At 36.4% G+C, this 15,715-nt stretch overlaps 1 protein-coding gene across 1 annotated transcript in view; it reads right to left on the bottom strand.

The window, feature by feature from the left end:
• The window catches only part of LOC123533956 (ankyrin repeat domain-containing protein 13D-like), a 47,941-nt gene extending 33,802 nt beyond the window's left edge, over window positions 1-14,139 (bottom strand). Inside the window, exons 1-5 of the mRNA XM_045315954.2 lie at window positions 13,931-14,139; window positions 8,043-8,178; window positions 3,928-4,052; window positions 2,875-2,920; window positions 345-398 (exon numbers count right to left, since the gene is read on the bottom strand). Coding sequence (XP_045171889.2) covers window positions 345-398; window positions 2,875-2,920; window positions 3,928-4,052; window positions 8,043-8,178; window positions 13,931-14,026 — 457 coding nt within the window. The 5' untranslated portion in view covers window positions 14,027-14,139. The remainder of the gene's footprint in view (window positions 1-344; window positions 399-2,874; window positions 2,921-3,927; window positions 4,053-8,042; window positions 8,179-13,930) is intronic.
• Window positions 14,140-15,715: the final 1,576 nt, after the last annotated feature.

Raw genomic sequence — 15,715 nt, 5'->3', positions numbered from 1 at the left:
TTTTAATTATAAACGCAGCCACTGAAGGTGCCAAATCATCCTCTACCAGTACAGAGCATTCTGACAAGAGGAAAGAGCCTGAGAAAGCTCCCAGAACAAAGAGAGAAATCGTTAAGCACGTTTGGCTTAGCCAGGCTCTCTGTGAATTGACAGTCTATTTCTTAAATATGCTCAGTATAGCTCCAAAACACATAAAGCTCTCTTTCCTGTGAAGAACCAATACATACTTCTTTACTGAATAGGCAACACTTAAAGAGAATATTGGAAAATCAGTGCCTGGACCAAAATTCAAACCCCGGACTCCACTAAGCCACTCATAACCAATGCTCAGGGAAAAAACTTACCAGATTTGTAAACTCTGTATGTATCACTTGGGCACATTCTTGACACAAGAGGAACTGGAAACAACAAAATATCATAAACATACATGCTATAGAAAATAATTATCACAGTATCTGACTTGTATTGGTCACAGGTAACCTTACAGAACAAGAGCTGTCTCCATAGGATGACACATGCCCCCGATGGCACTTTGAATGAATAGTTATGGGCCTTATGGCCGATGTTAGAGTTTAGGACCTTTGACCTACAGAGCTGGGTCTTGCGCGCGACACGTCGTCTTACTGTGTCACACATTCATGCGTAGTTATTTTAAATGAATGACAAAGATATGGACCGGATACGCCCATCAATGCACTATCATGAAAAATGACCTTTAACGTCTAAGTGTGACCTTGACCTTTGAGCTACGGACCTGGGTCTTGCGCACGACATGTCGTCTTACTGTGGTACACATTCATGCCAAGTTATTTGAAAATCCATCCATGGATGACAAAGATATGGACCGGACACGCCCATCAATGCACTATCCTTTAACGTCTAAGTGTGACCTTGACCTTTGAGCTACGGACCTGGGTCTTGCGTGCGACACGTCGTCTTACTGTGGTACACATTCATGCCAAGTTATTTGAAAATCCATCCATGGATGACAAAATATGGACCGGACACGCCCATCAATGCACTATCCTTTAAAGTCTAAGTGTGACCTTGACCTTTGAGCTACGGACCTGGGTCTTGCGCGCGACACGTCGTCTTACTGTGGTACACATTCATGCCAAGTTATTTGAAAATCCATCCATGGATGACAAAGATATGGACCGGACACGAAAATTGCGGACAGACTGACAGACTGACAGACCGACAGACTGGCATACGGTTCAAAAACTATATGCCTCCCTTCGGGGGCATAAAAAGATCATTGCAACTACAGTATGTTGTTGTTGTTGTTGGGTTTAACATCCCACAAACATATTTAGGGTTATATTAGCGACTTTCTAGCTTCTCAATGTGGAAGAGGATCCCAGTTTCCCCACTGAGCATTATTTCCGGCACAGCTGGGCACCTGGGTTTCAAAACTGACCTTTTGTAAGCCAACTGGATGGCTTCCACACATAAAAGAATTCAACACCCCAAGCAAGGTTTTGAACCCGCAGCAGTGGTGGACATATGATTCACAGTCTGCCATGGATGTCCCTCAACCATTGAGAATTCATATATTTTCAGAAGTAATTCATCATATTTCAGAAGATTTCTCTGGCAATTTCTGTTTTTTTTTGGTTGGGTGTAACATCTCAACGACACAATTGTAGGTCATATGGTGACTTTCCAGCTTTGTTGGTGGAGGAAGACCCCTGGTGCCCCTCCGTGCTTTATTTCATCATGGGCAGGCACCTGGGTAGAACCACCATCCTTCAGTAATCCAGCTGGATGGCTTCTTCACATGAAGAATTCAACATCCCGAGTGAGGCTCGTACCAACATTGGTGAGGGACAAAAGATTAGCTCAAGACTAGCTCAAGTCAGCAAACTGAACCACTTGGCCAAAGAGGCCCCTCTGACAATTTCTATATCATCAACACACAACAAAATGTTGATATCTGCACTGATATAAGGAAGAACACATCCATCCTTTTTGCGCTGAGGTGACTATATGTTTGAAGGAAAGTTTATCCCCTTTTAGTTACCATCAGTAAAGTAATAGGTGCTACATGTAAAAGCAGCTACATGTAGAAGCACAAGCACCTGTCATCTTAAAAAAATATTAAATATTAAAGCCACATTTCATCTAATAATAGCAAAGCTGTAATTTTACGTTATCTACAACAATTAGATAATTTTCAAACAAGGATGCCATTTACCTCGTATGTGCATGGAAAACTCGTAATTTTATCATGACATCACTAAACATAAGGGGTTCTAACTGACTAATCAGAGAGCTGCATTTTCAAGTACCTGCCAGTTTCCACTTGGGTATGACGAAGTATATTTACAATGAAAATATAGTGACTTTAGAAATAAATATCACACTACTTTAGAAATTAAATTTAGATTTTTCACTGCCAAAGTCCCAGATGATGCTACAAACAACAAAACTTTGAAGTTTCATTGAAATAATATATGGATTTAATACCTTTATTTTAGTTTAAAGTTTGAGATTTTACACAGGGAGTCTATGATAAAGTCCGAGTAAAATGTAATCAATACCCAAGTGAAATAAGTATCATTCCACAATGTTTTGGACATGTTAAAATTATGAACTAACAATTATCTATTTTTCCAAATAATTATCATCTGAGAAAGAAAAATGCTTTATAAAATTATTGTCTCAAATAACATCAAATCAACATAACTGTAGAATTGTTTTAATTTCATTTGCATACAATTTTTGCAGTTAAGGCCAATAATGCCTTTTTCTGACTGGGTCTTGACTATGGATTTTTGTTTGAAATGTTCAAGATTCTACTGTGAATTTTATCTGTTCATTGGAATAGAATTTTCTTGATTGCCTAATGCATGATGTTATTTTATTACTTACCCCAGCTTGAGAACTCCCATTTCATTTCCACATAAAAATCAGGAGACTGGAATAAAGAAGAAATCTTTATAAACAAAAGTAAAATGTTTTTTAATTTCCCAAGGTTCCAAGTATACCAAATTTGAAAAGCAGATGATTTTTTTTTACCATATGAATGTTTAGTACTAGAGAATGATTCAGTTTTCTTTTATGAACTAACAAGAGACACTTGACAAGAGACACCCAGACAGAGGGAGGACTTACTGTGGTATGCTGTAAGGATTACGTGAGCGGAATGTTTCACTGTAACAAAAATAGCCATATTTTAGACTGAAAGTACATGTGCTTAGCAATTTTTGCCCAGTAAGTGGGTGTTTGATTTACATTTCACAAAATAAATTCCTTTAGCAAATGTACTTTCAGTTTAAAATATGGCCATTTTTGTTACAGCAAAACATTTAGCTCACTTACTCCTTACAGCATACCACCATAAGTCCTCCCCTAAATAAGAAATTGGTGTTTTAAACTGAATCTTTTAACATTATCTCTGCCCTTGACTTGTTCACAATTTTATATTGAAATAAAGCCTGCTGAATTCTTAAGATTCTACAATGTGGAAGTGGCTTTTGCAACAAACTTGTTCACATACTTATGATCTTTTGCAAGGAACATTTAACATCAAACTCATTGTTTGTAATTTTTTCCCTCTTCTCAACCTTTGAATAAAAAGCATTTAGTCTCTTTAAAATATTCTATTATTTCAAAGACTACAAAAATTATTATTTCTAACTGAATCTTGTAAAGATACTGTTAAAGCAGAAATTTTCGCGAGGGTTTAATTTTCGCTATATTCGCAAGGCCATACATCTCATGAAAATAAATCCTCGAGTAAATTTTCACCATTAGTATAATTCAAATTAAGGTAGGATACCATTTTTACAATTTCGCAAATATTAAACCTCGCGAACATACTCAAAATTTCAAACCTGCAAAATTATGACCCAGTGAAAATATGTGCTTTTTACAGTATCAACAGCCTTTAAATGGATATGAAAATATCAGCTATAATTGTACCTCTTTTAATTTCTGGAGAAGTTCTGGTACACCAACGGTACGTTTTGTGTACCGCTGATGATCTCGATGTTTCAGGACCAGCTGTACCAACTCTGGGTCTCCGGTAGAAGTGGCTTCATGCAATACTGAAACATAAATCACTAGGTACATGTATATGAGCTGTGCCATGAGAAAACCAACATAGTGGCTTTGCGACCAGCATGGATCCAGACCAGCCTGCGCAGCCGCGCAGTCTGGTCAGGATCCATGCTATTCGCTTTCAAACCTATAGCAATTAGAGAAACCTTTAGTGAACAGATCGGATCCTGACCAGACTGCACAGGATGTGCAGGCTGGTCGTGGATCCATGCATGGTCGCAAAGCCACTATGTTGGTTTTTTCATGGTGCTGCTCATATAAAAATTTGTAAAAGTCCCCTTTATAAAATGCATCTTTTATGACTGGTACTTAATCACAGTTAAATTTACACTTATTTTCAGGTCAAACATTTGTTTTTTCTTCTTTATTATTCAATCTTTTCAAGTACTTTAGTTCCCTCAGTCAATACTAATCACTACCAGTATTCAGTTTAGTTATAAACCAATTTATACTAGCTTGAAAAAAGATTGTTATGTCAAAAGTATCAGATTCTAGTCTAATCTAAATGACGCTCAGTTACTGTGAAATCATTAATATTCATGGGGGCAATAATTTTCTTGGATTTTGACATTTGTGACTGAGCCAATTCATGAAAAGAATAAAATTTCCATTCATTTATGTTCAACAAGAGCTGTCCGTAAGACAGCCAATACTCAACTACTGTATTATACAGTAGTTGAGAATACAGTAGTTGAGTATTGGCTGTCTTATGGACAGCTCTATACTATAGCGGGATATATTCACGGTGACAAATGTTCGCATTTTTTTTAAGAGTTTTGAAATCACGGTGTCTTAATTTCACGGACACTACTTCGACCGCGAAATATAAACCTTGGTTGTGAACAACAAAAAGGAAGATCACTCTTACTAGACATGCAAATAATAATAAACTGCGAATAAGTCTGTCGTTGTCATCTGAATAGAGACGCATATATCATGTAATAATAATATAATAATAATAATAATTAAAGACTTGTGTGAAATTTAGTTCTGTAATGCATTGAAATTAAAATCTCACCACTGTTTTATTAATATTTAATCACGTATCGAAACACATGTTTAATGGCTTCTGATGACGTACTTGTACAAATCCCTGTCTTTATATCTAACTGAGCAATTACAATGAAAACCAATAGAAACTAGAGCTGCTTTTGAGAAAAGTGCATGTCTCCCACAACTGCCTAAACATCTGAATAGTAAAAAAAATTCAGTAATTTTTCCAGCAAGTTTGAATGGTTCAGTATTTTTATGAGTCTAGGTGATTTGGTAATTATGGTGAAGAGCCATAATTCCGAAGAGCCTTGGCCGATCTGGCTAGTTATCAAACTTGGCCGAGGACTTACTGGCAAGCACATTTTGTTCAAGTTTGGTGAAGATCGGATGAGAAATGTTCACAAAATGAATGGTTTTTGGAGCATGTTATAGAATGAATGGTTCAGCATTTTTATGAGTCTAGGTGATTCAGTAATTATGGTGAAGGGCCATAATTCCAAAGAGCCTGGGCTGATTTGGCTAGTTATCGAACCTGGCTGAGGACTTATTGGCAAACACATTTTGTTCAAGTTTGGTGAAGATCGGATGAGAAATGTTCGACTTGGAGTGCGGACAAGCTTTGTGACAGACAGACAGACAGACACACACACACGAGTAAATCAATATGTCTCCCACACCACTATGTGGTAGGAGACATAATACAAATATCTCACCATAGTGACTGTACTTATCTTATTTATTTACCTGTGTTCAAATGTCTGCATTTGATAATGAAAATACCAAGAAATATTGACTTGTATTAGTATACATATTCCTTTTCTTTCAATAAAATCAACGGAACATCATCTGTGAGAATTTTTTGAATGTCAGGGGAAGTAACAATGTAATAAGAGGACCATGATGGTCCTGAATCGCTCACCTATCCCCACATGACCCAGTGTTGAACTGAGTATGACGTCGTTATTTCTATTACTTGACACAGTGACCTAGTTTTTGAGCACATTTGACCTAGATATCATCAAGATAAAAAATTCTGACCAATTTTCATGAAGATCAATTGAAAAATATGACCTCTAGAGAGGTCACAAGGTTTTTCTATCATTTGACCTAATGACCTAGTTTCTGAAGGCACGTGACCCACTTTTGAACTTGACCTAGATATCATCAAGGTGAACATTCTCACCAATTTTCATGAAGATCTCATGAAAAATATGGCCTCTAGAGAGGTCACAAGGTTTTTCTATTTTTCGACCTACTGACCTAGTTTTTGACCGCACATGACCCAGTTATGAACTTGACCTAGGTATCATCAAGATTAACATTCTCACCAATTTTCATGAAGATCCATTGAGAAATATGGCCCCTAGAGACGTCACAAGGTTTTTCTATTTTTAGACCTACTGACCTAGTTTTTGACCGCACGTGACCCAGTTTTGAACCTGACCTAGATATCATCAAGGTGAACATTCAGACCAACTTTCATGAAGATCTCTTGAAAAATATGGCCTCTAGACAGGTCACAAGGTTTTTCTATTTTTAGATCTACTGACCTAGTTATTGACCGCACGTAAACCAGTTTCAAACTTGACCTAGATATCATCAAGGTGAACATTCTGACTAATTTTCATAAAGATCCCATAAAAAATATGGCCTCTAGAGAGGTCACAAAGTTTTTCTATTTTCAGACCTACTGACCTAGTTTTTGACCGCACGTGACCCAGTTTCAAACTTGACCTTGATATCATCAAGGTGCACATTCTGACCAATTTTCATGAAGATCTCTTGAGAAATATGGCCTCTAGAGAGGTCACAAGGTTTTTCTATTTTTAGACCTACTGACCTAGTTTTTGACCCCACCTGACCCAGTTTTGAACTTGACCTAGATATCATCAAGGTGAACATTCTGATCAATTTTCATGAAAATCCATTGAGAAAGATGGCCTCTAGAGAGGTCACAAGGTTTTTCTATTTTTAGACCTACTGACCTAGTTTTTGACCCCACGTGACCCAGTTTCGAACTTGACCTAGATATCATCAAGGTGAACATTCTGACCAATTTTCATGAAGATCTCATGAAAAATATGGCCTCTAGAGAGGTCACAAGGTTTTTCTATTTTTAGACCTACTGACCTAGTTTTTGACCGCACGTGACCCAGTTTCGAACTTGACCTAGATATCACCAAGATTAACATTCTGACCAACTTTCATAAAGATCCCATGAAAAATGTGACCTCTAGAGTGGCCACAAGCAAAAGTTTACGGACGGACGGACGGACGCACGGACGGACGACGGACGCCACGCGATCACAAAAGCTCACCTTGTCACTTTGTGACAGGTGAGCTAAAAATGAATAAAATTTGTAGAGTGGTCTCCCTTGGTGAAATGTATAATTATATTCGCTGTAACGGTGTTTAGATTTCGTACTGTCAATGTTTACCGCGAATATAGGGAAAATTAAACCTCTGCCAATATAACCCACTATATAGTATTCAAATTGTTGTCCCAAAAGCAGGAATATTGCCCTAAATGTTAAAATATCTATAGAGTTTCAATCCAGTATCTGCTTTAGTTTTGGTAACTTGCATGCAAAACAATAACCAGGGTTTTTTAACTTTAAATCAAAAAGTGGACATTATTTGCCCAAAATACATGTCAGAGTTATGGGACTTGACACCTAGTTTTTATAACCCTGAAGACACAAGTGCAATTTCAATTCAATATCTGCAGTAGTTTTGGAGATAGCAACTTGCATGCTAAACCACATCATGGTCACATTTGCTTGACACTCAAGAGTCCAGAGCAAGTTCCCATTATGTACACTTTAAACAGACTTTAAAACAGACACTATAAGAATATTTTTTTCCTTATTGAAGTACAAGAAAAAGTTGTACAAACAGCATTTTGGATGAGTGAAAATTCTGGCACCTTGTCCTGCAGGACAACTTGCTTCCAAAGAAATTGTCAAGATCTGTAAAGATTTTACCTGACCAATAACCCTTGTTCTCAGAATTTGCATTTGCTCCATGTCGAAGTAATACCCTGGCACTCTCCAAGTGGCCTAATGTCACAGCAAGGTGGAGCGGGGTGCGTCCACGTGGGTCTGTCTTCTCTAAGTCAAACTGAAAGAAAAGAAAAGAAAACTTTTAGTTTAAAGGTATACACTAGAATTCAGGGCGCAATTTCCCCCATTAATAGAATTTCTTCAAACTTTGGATATCGAAGGACAATCATCTAAGAAACAAAAATATGCAATAAAAATCATAGGCCAACAGTACTGAAAAAGAGTTATCTGCCTTTGAAAACGGCATTTTCCCCAAAACAAGTATTTAGCAGCTTCTGTAGTTTTTAGTGCTATATATTAATTATTATTGTGTGTATAGTTGTAGATGACAGGTTTTTCTTTCAAGTAATCCTCAATACTTCACACTTATCCAGATTGAACTCCATTGACTAGTCCTTTTCCTGGGCTTCTAGGGAGTGGAGATCATTTTGTAGGGATTGAGAATCAAGGGAGGATTTAAGTTTTAACCATCAGATAGACAATAGTGTCATCTGCAAAAAGTCATGACTTACTTTTGATGGACTCTGGGAGGTCATTTATGTAGGCTAGGAAGAGACAAGGGCCAATGACTGATACCTGTGGAACCCCAGCAAGTACAGGAAGTTTATCTGCGGTGAAGCCATCCGCAACTGTTACTACTCTTTGGAAACTGTCCTTGAGAAATGACTTGTCACTTGATCCACTGGGATGCTAATGGGTGGACTCCCAGGGTATGGAGCTTATCTATGTAAGTTATGAATCAATTTATGGGGGTCAACCTTGTCAAAGGCTTTACTGAAGTCCATGACGATGACGTCAGTCTGTTGGCCATTCTCAGAATTGTCAAATACCTCTTGTGTGAAGCTTGTAAGTTGTGTTTCACAACAGTTTACTATGCTTTGTTGCAAACATGTAATTATTGCCCAACTGCTACACTTAACCATTGTTTATAAGATGCCAATCTCTCTGTTGCCAATTATCTTGAAGTCACAAACATGCAATAATTTCAACAGAATTAACAATCAAGACGTACAACAAATGTAGAAAGTAGAGGCTGATGAGAAATTTGCCACAAACCAATCTATCTGGACTGCAACAGTAACTATTGAGGCCAGGCTCCTGCACCCTTGACAGGGTTCTAGCCAGGATTTTCTGAAGGCATGTTGCAGAAGGATTTCTTTTGACGATGAAAGGGGTGGGTGCGGGAGGAGTGTCCCCTCCCGCATGGGGGGTATGGGGATCACCCCAGAAAATTTTGTGTTACTACAACTCATTTTGGTGCATTCTGGTGCATTTCAGAGTGAAAAACGTAGTGGTATTTTCAGTGATTAATAAGCATCATTTACATGTACAAGAAAAGATATTGGGTCATAAAAATCCTATGGAGTTTATTTGGTGAATGACAATTAAAAGGAATTCTGAAATTGTGACCGGGGCCTCCGTGGCCGAGTGGCTAAGGTCGCTGGCTCCAAATCACTTGCCCCTCATCGATGTGGGTTCGAGCCTCACTCGGGGCGTTGTATTCTTCATGGAAGCCATCCAGCTGGCTTACGGAAGGTCGGTGGTTCTACCAAAGTGTCTGTTCGTGATAAAATAATGCACGGAGGGTATTTCAAACTTTTCTCAACAAGTTCTATTTTGAAAGTGACGACAGAAAACATTAATTCTTGCACTGTCTTTTCGATATTCCGCCCGAGAAAACACATTTCATACATGTGAAAAACATTAATATTACGGCGATAATTGTTCAAAAGTATTTTACCGTGTTGCACGATTTGTGACTTAATTCCTTACATTGTCTTTCCTTGATTGCGAAAAATATTCGGACGATAATTGTTGAATCATCTGTCATTATATCTAATGACATGTATAATCTTAAAACTTGCGAAGTCACTTTCATGTACACATCACAAGATACCGCCTGTCAAAGGATTTAAAGGCGGAGCTACGATGAAATTTACGTCACACGTTCCACACATAGGAAGCTGTCATTGGTTTATCGGTTATGTTAACTGGCATCGCTTTACCTAAACTATCGGGTAAGCACGTGGAAGCTTTTCGAATACACTATCGGATTAATTGGGGTGTTATGACATGTCGCTTCGGCAATTAAGGGATGACAGGGGAAATAAGGGATGTCGAATATACAACTCAAAGTCTGACGGCATGTTGCACGCGACAGGCGATAATAGCCTGGTGAGAACCCTGCTTGATAATATTATGGAAGTGTCTAGCAGTCCGGTAACCAAATGCCTAGCCTGCATTCTAGCCGTCCGGTTCCTGGACGGCTAGCAAATCCTCAGATTTTCAAGCCGTCTGGTCATGCTGCATGGTAATTGATTTTTTAATGAATAAGTTATGATTTTATATAGTTTTAACTTAAGATATTGTTTTTTATCTGTAAAAAAAAATATTGTGTGAATACATATCAAAGAATAGATTACTGATTTTTTGGCCGATAAAACGAATGAGATCTTTTTAGTATACAAATCCGTTGATATTCTAATTTTAGAAATGATAAAACATTGATCTGTTCGGTTTCGTAGGAGGACCAATTCTGGTATAACCCTACGGGGATCGCCGAACATCCATGTTATTTCGTAAATCTCGCCATTATTGATTTCGGCAATTAATAATGCAGTGGTTTATTCCAGTAAATCTTTAGTCCAGTATGTATTCACACAAAATTTTGTTTGTAGATAAGTATCGTTATCTGGAGTAAATAACAGGTATCATTACTTAATAACAGTGTTCGAAATTCACGGTAGTCCGACAGCCCGTGGCTACCAAATTTCAGCTCGGGCTACCGATTTTCCACAGGTACAAGCCCGACTGGGCTACCGAATTTTCCTCATTTGTTTAAAAAAAAACATGCTAATTAAACGAGTACTGCATCATGATTTTCCAGACTGAGAAACGCTTAATGGAATTATTGGTTTTTGCACTCTTACTTGTTGACAATCAAACACAGTGCCAAAGACGTAACCGCAGCTCTAATTGGCTGAATACAATCACCTCTAGCGTAACGGATAATTTGATTAGCTTTCACACTTCTCGCGAAAATCTCACAAGTACCTGCAGTAGGTGGAGCTTAAATTATGCTATCAGCGTGTGTGTAATGTGTATTCAGCACTCGGTATTACACCAGGCGAGTGCGGATCCTAAAAAATCGGGCATAACAGTTTAGATTTCGTTTTGGCAAGGAGTGTCATGTCCGATGCTTTTGGACTCTGACGATGCTGATCTGGACTGGAGTATTTCGAGTTAAAATTTTTCAAAAACATGGCTAACATGTACTGTATGTCTTTTTTATTACTTCAAACATGCATAGAGATGTCTGTAAAACAAAATGTTATATGGTGCAAAAATTATGTATTTTAAGGTGTTAAAGTTCGGGCTAGTGAAATTGATGTCGGGCTTGGAAATTTTTTGATCTGGTAGCCCGAACGGGCTATTGGATTCAAATCTGAATTTCGTACACTGTATTAATCAGGAAATCTATTAATGGACGGCTAGAAAATCCCCTGAAGATTTTCCCCTGAAGACGGCTAGAACACAGGCTAGTTACCGGACAGTCCAAAATATTAGACGTGTACATGCTCATTTTACCTTCAACAGTCATTATTTTACATTTCATTTTCAATCTGCATTGTAACGTCTAAAAGGGCCCTAATCAGTAGAATGTAGCATTTTCTCACACGTAAAATATATGATGTACGCAGGTTTAAACAGTTTAGCCTACCGTTATTTATCATATTCTAGTAATATATCGTTTAAATTTACCTTTAAAATCCCTCATGTCCAATATATGTCAACTGTATATGTTCAATACACATTCCACCATTTTTCAAGCATATTCAGCAGGTTAAAACATATTTAGAATCGACTTAGACGTAAACAATTTTCCACGTGAACTATTTGCCAATTGATCTAGAGGGAAAATATTTCGTCTAAAATTGATTCTCAAAATTATCTGTGTTTACACAACATTCGGAATAGAACGGCAATGTTGCCCACCATAATACAGATACAAGGCGATACATACAGTGGAAAGAAACAACTCGATATTTATACATGAAAAGTAACTTTTATTTTGTAATTATTCACATAATTATGCAGTTGAAAAAAAGATTATTTTCGGTGTAAGTACAGTAGTGTTCTTTCACTTCGGATTGGGTTATGTTGTTCATAATTTGAAGATTAAAGGCGACATGAAGTGTGTTCGCTTCTCACTACATGTTATAAATGGCGATCCGATAAGACCGGACATAACCCATAGACGTCAAAATGTTAAAATATGTTATGTCAGGTCTTATTGATAGGACTAGTTACCAGACACCTAGACACTTCCTAGAATTATATGCTAACACATGTTACACAATACATGAAATGCTTCAAATATCTATTATTTTTCAGTGCAAATAAACAGGTCTAGTATATTCCCCGATTGGTGCATCATGCACCGATCGGTGTATCATGCACCAATTGGTGTATTCAGCAATACACCAATCGGTGTATCAACACGTAGGATGCTGCTTTAAAACAAAATATTTCGAGAACCGGAAAAATACGCATTCCGATACCTTCACATGTTGTTGATGACATCGGCCATTTTCTGTCGCCACAACATTTTTTCCGACAGACTGCTGCGTTTTTTGCGTTTTTTTTACATTGAATGCACTGCCACATAATTATAATTCATTGACAGGTAAGCAAACACCATTTAAATACCCCAACAAATGTGATTTTTACCCAAATTTCCTTCAATAACATTTGCCTTATACAATTGCTGCCATGTTGGATTCGGATCTACGCTTATAAAGCTACACAATTTTCCCAGCATCCCAAAATTTGATTGAATGCGTATTTACCTTGAATATGTATGGTGTACCTGTAGCGACATAATACAGTATGAAATAAATTTTCACAGTGTCAGTTTTGAAACCTCGTAACGTTCAAAGTTAATTTAACAGTTGTATTATCAATAAGAACTGATATCAAAGTTAGTAACATGTTGGTTTTATTAATGATATAAGCCATTATATTATATAAATCAAGAGTGGATCAAGGAGTTTGGCTAATAATTATCTAAAGCTTTAATTTCTTTTATTTCGATATTATCTCTCCTCTGTGATGATTAACATGGATTTAGTGACATCAGACATGTGTCATTTTCTGACTTGCTTTTCCAAGTGTTCAATCTGTTAAAATATGTATTATCACAATGGCATGAGTGCATTTATTATTTCATTTTGTAGCTTATACAACACTTGCTTAGATAACTTTAAAAAATCATTATTTGCAGTAATTTTATATTTCGGTTTATGTTATTTTTTGGACACCATACTTTAGTCTAATTTTCTGACAGATGCCGATTTTTCGAGCGTTCAGGCGCCGAATCAAAGGGAAATCATTCAAAATTACCCGGATATCAACATGGTGGAACACATGCTGCAGTGGCATTGCGAAATCTTAAACAAAAATGCTTTTTAACACTAGAAATTGTTGTGTTCGACAATAAATAATATGTAAGTAGAACATGTAAATGTGTTTTATCATTACGTTACCTAATACATTTCAAAAATAATGAAATAATTTGAAAACTTCACCTCGGAGGGCTGTTCTTTAGTTTTTCCCATGGTGCGGAAATATCTAATACATATGAAATAACGGTCAGTTGATAAATTTTTTGAGCCGATGCACTGATCGGTGTATTGTTGAATACACCAATTGGTGCATTATACACCGATCGGTGCATGATGCACCAATCGGGCAATATACTAGACCTGATAAATTCATTTCATATTTTTGTTTAGTTTATGATTCGTTACCTTTCCAGCAGAAATTTCGGAATCCAGTTGTTCAAAATCATTATTCCACACACTCAAATGAATCGGATATTCTTCTTTGATCTTAGAAAGAGGCATTTTTTCTGCTGTTAAATGTTAAAAACTATTTTAGTCAGCATCATTTGGTTCCTGAATCACTTTTATTTTGCTTTTTTTTCAGGTTGTCGTAAAACGTCAATATTTTGATTTTTTTGTGACAATCATTGTTTGGTACAAGCATTTGGTATATCTAACATTTTTCAAACTCTTCATATAGATTGGTAGTATAATATTTTACAGAAATAATTTATTGAAATGTTATTATTTTACGACTTTAAAATACGAAACTACACGTTTGGCGTAAACAGCAAGAGGACTGGAGTGTCGCCCACCTCCCTACCCTGGAGCAGTTCAGTGCCGCAGTTTGTAGCCTTGAACATGTCTCACCCTAGTTATTCTGCTAACTCAAGTTTTAACCTTTTATTTCACCAAAGTTATTTTCTTTTTAGTTTCTTCCACTATAAGTTTTTATCACTATATTCTTTCTCTTTATGATTTTGACGAGCAAAACGTCTACGTCCCCGCAAGGGGTTGGACGGTTATGGAAGATAGATAAGATAATTCTTTACACCTCTGGGACAGTACGCCCTAGGACTTAACACCTCCCAAATATGAGACATTACTCCTCCCAAAAGGGAGGTGTAAAGTCCAAGGTTTCATATAGTTTTTTACAACTTTTTTCATATCCTTAATTATTTTATTCAAAAATTGTGAGTCTAAAACATTGTTGATTGTTGCATTTATAATAATAACAGATAATCTTTTTATTTTGCAACATATTATTCAATATCTAAATAATAAGAGAAAAAAATTGTTTTGTGCTTTTATAGATTTAAAACAAGCGTTCGATACAATTTGGAGAAATGGCCTTTGGATTAAATTAATAAATGCTAATATAAATGGAAAATGTCTAAAAGTAATAAGAAATATGTATAATGGAATAAAGTCTTGTATAAAAGTAAATTCAAATTTTACAAAGTTTTTCTCGTGCAACATTGGAGTACGTCAAGGTGAAAATTTGTCACCTTTGCTATTTTCATTATATTTAAACGACCTAAGAGACTTTTTTCAGAATAACAGTAATGTACAAGGAATATTATTGCAAAATGAACAAAATACAAATGAGCTTTATAATTTGCTAAAACTTTTTATTTTGCTTTACGCAGACGATACAGTAATAATGGCAGAAACTGCAAAAGATTTACAAGAAGCATTAAATACCTATGAACAATATTGCGATACATGGAAACTTAAGGTAAATACCACAAAAACTAAAATTGTAGTTTTCTCAAAAGGTAGACAACCGAATTATAACTTTACTTATAAAAATGAAATAATAGAAGTAGAAAACGAGTATAAATATCTTGGTATCTATCTCAGCAGAAGTGGGTCTTTCTTTAATTGTAAAAAACACATTGCAAATCAAGCAACTAGGGCAATGTACAGCCTAATAAGAAACTCTAACCGTCTAAACCTCCAATAGATTTACAAATAGATCTCTTTAACAAAACAATCAAACCGATTCTTCTGTATGGATCCGAAATTTGGGGATTTGGAAATATAGAGATAATAGAAAGGGTCCAACTAAAATTTTTAAAATATATAATGAAATTAAAACGGTCTACCGCAAGTTTATTTTATTTATGGTGAAACAGGATGTAAGCCATTATCATTAGATATTGAAGAAAGAATGATCTCATTTTGGTCAAAAATATGTACCATTGAAGA

Source organism: Mercenaria mercenaria, chromosome 12 (genome assembly GCF_021730395.1).
Source record: "Mercenaria mercenaria strain notata chromosome 12, MADL_Memer_1, whole genome shotgun sequence".
NCBI classification, from domain to species: domain Eukaryota; kingdom Metazoa; phylum Mollusca; class Bivalvia; order Venerida; family Veneridae; genus Mercenaria; species Mercenaria mercenaria.
The sequence above is the reverse complement of the archived record's forward strand: the minus strand, read 5'-3'. Positions and strand labels throughout refer to the sequence as shown.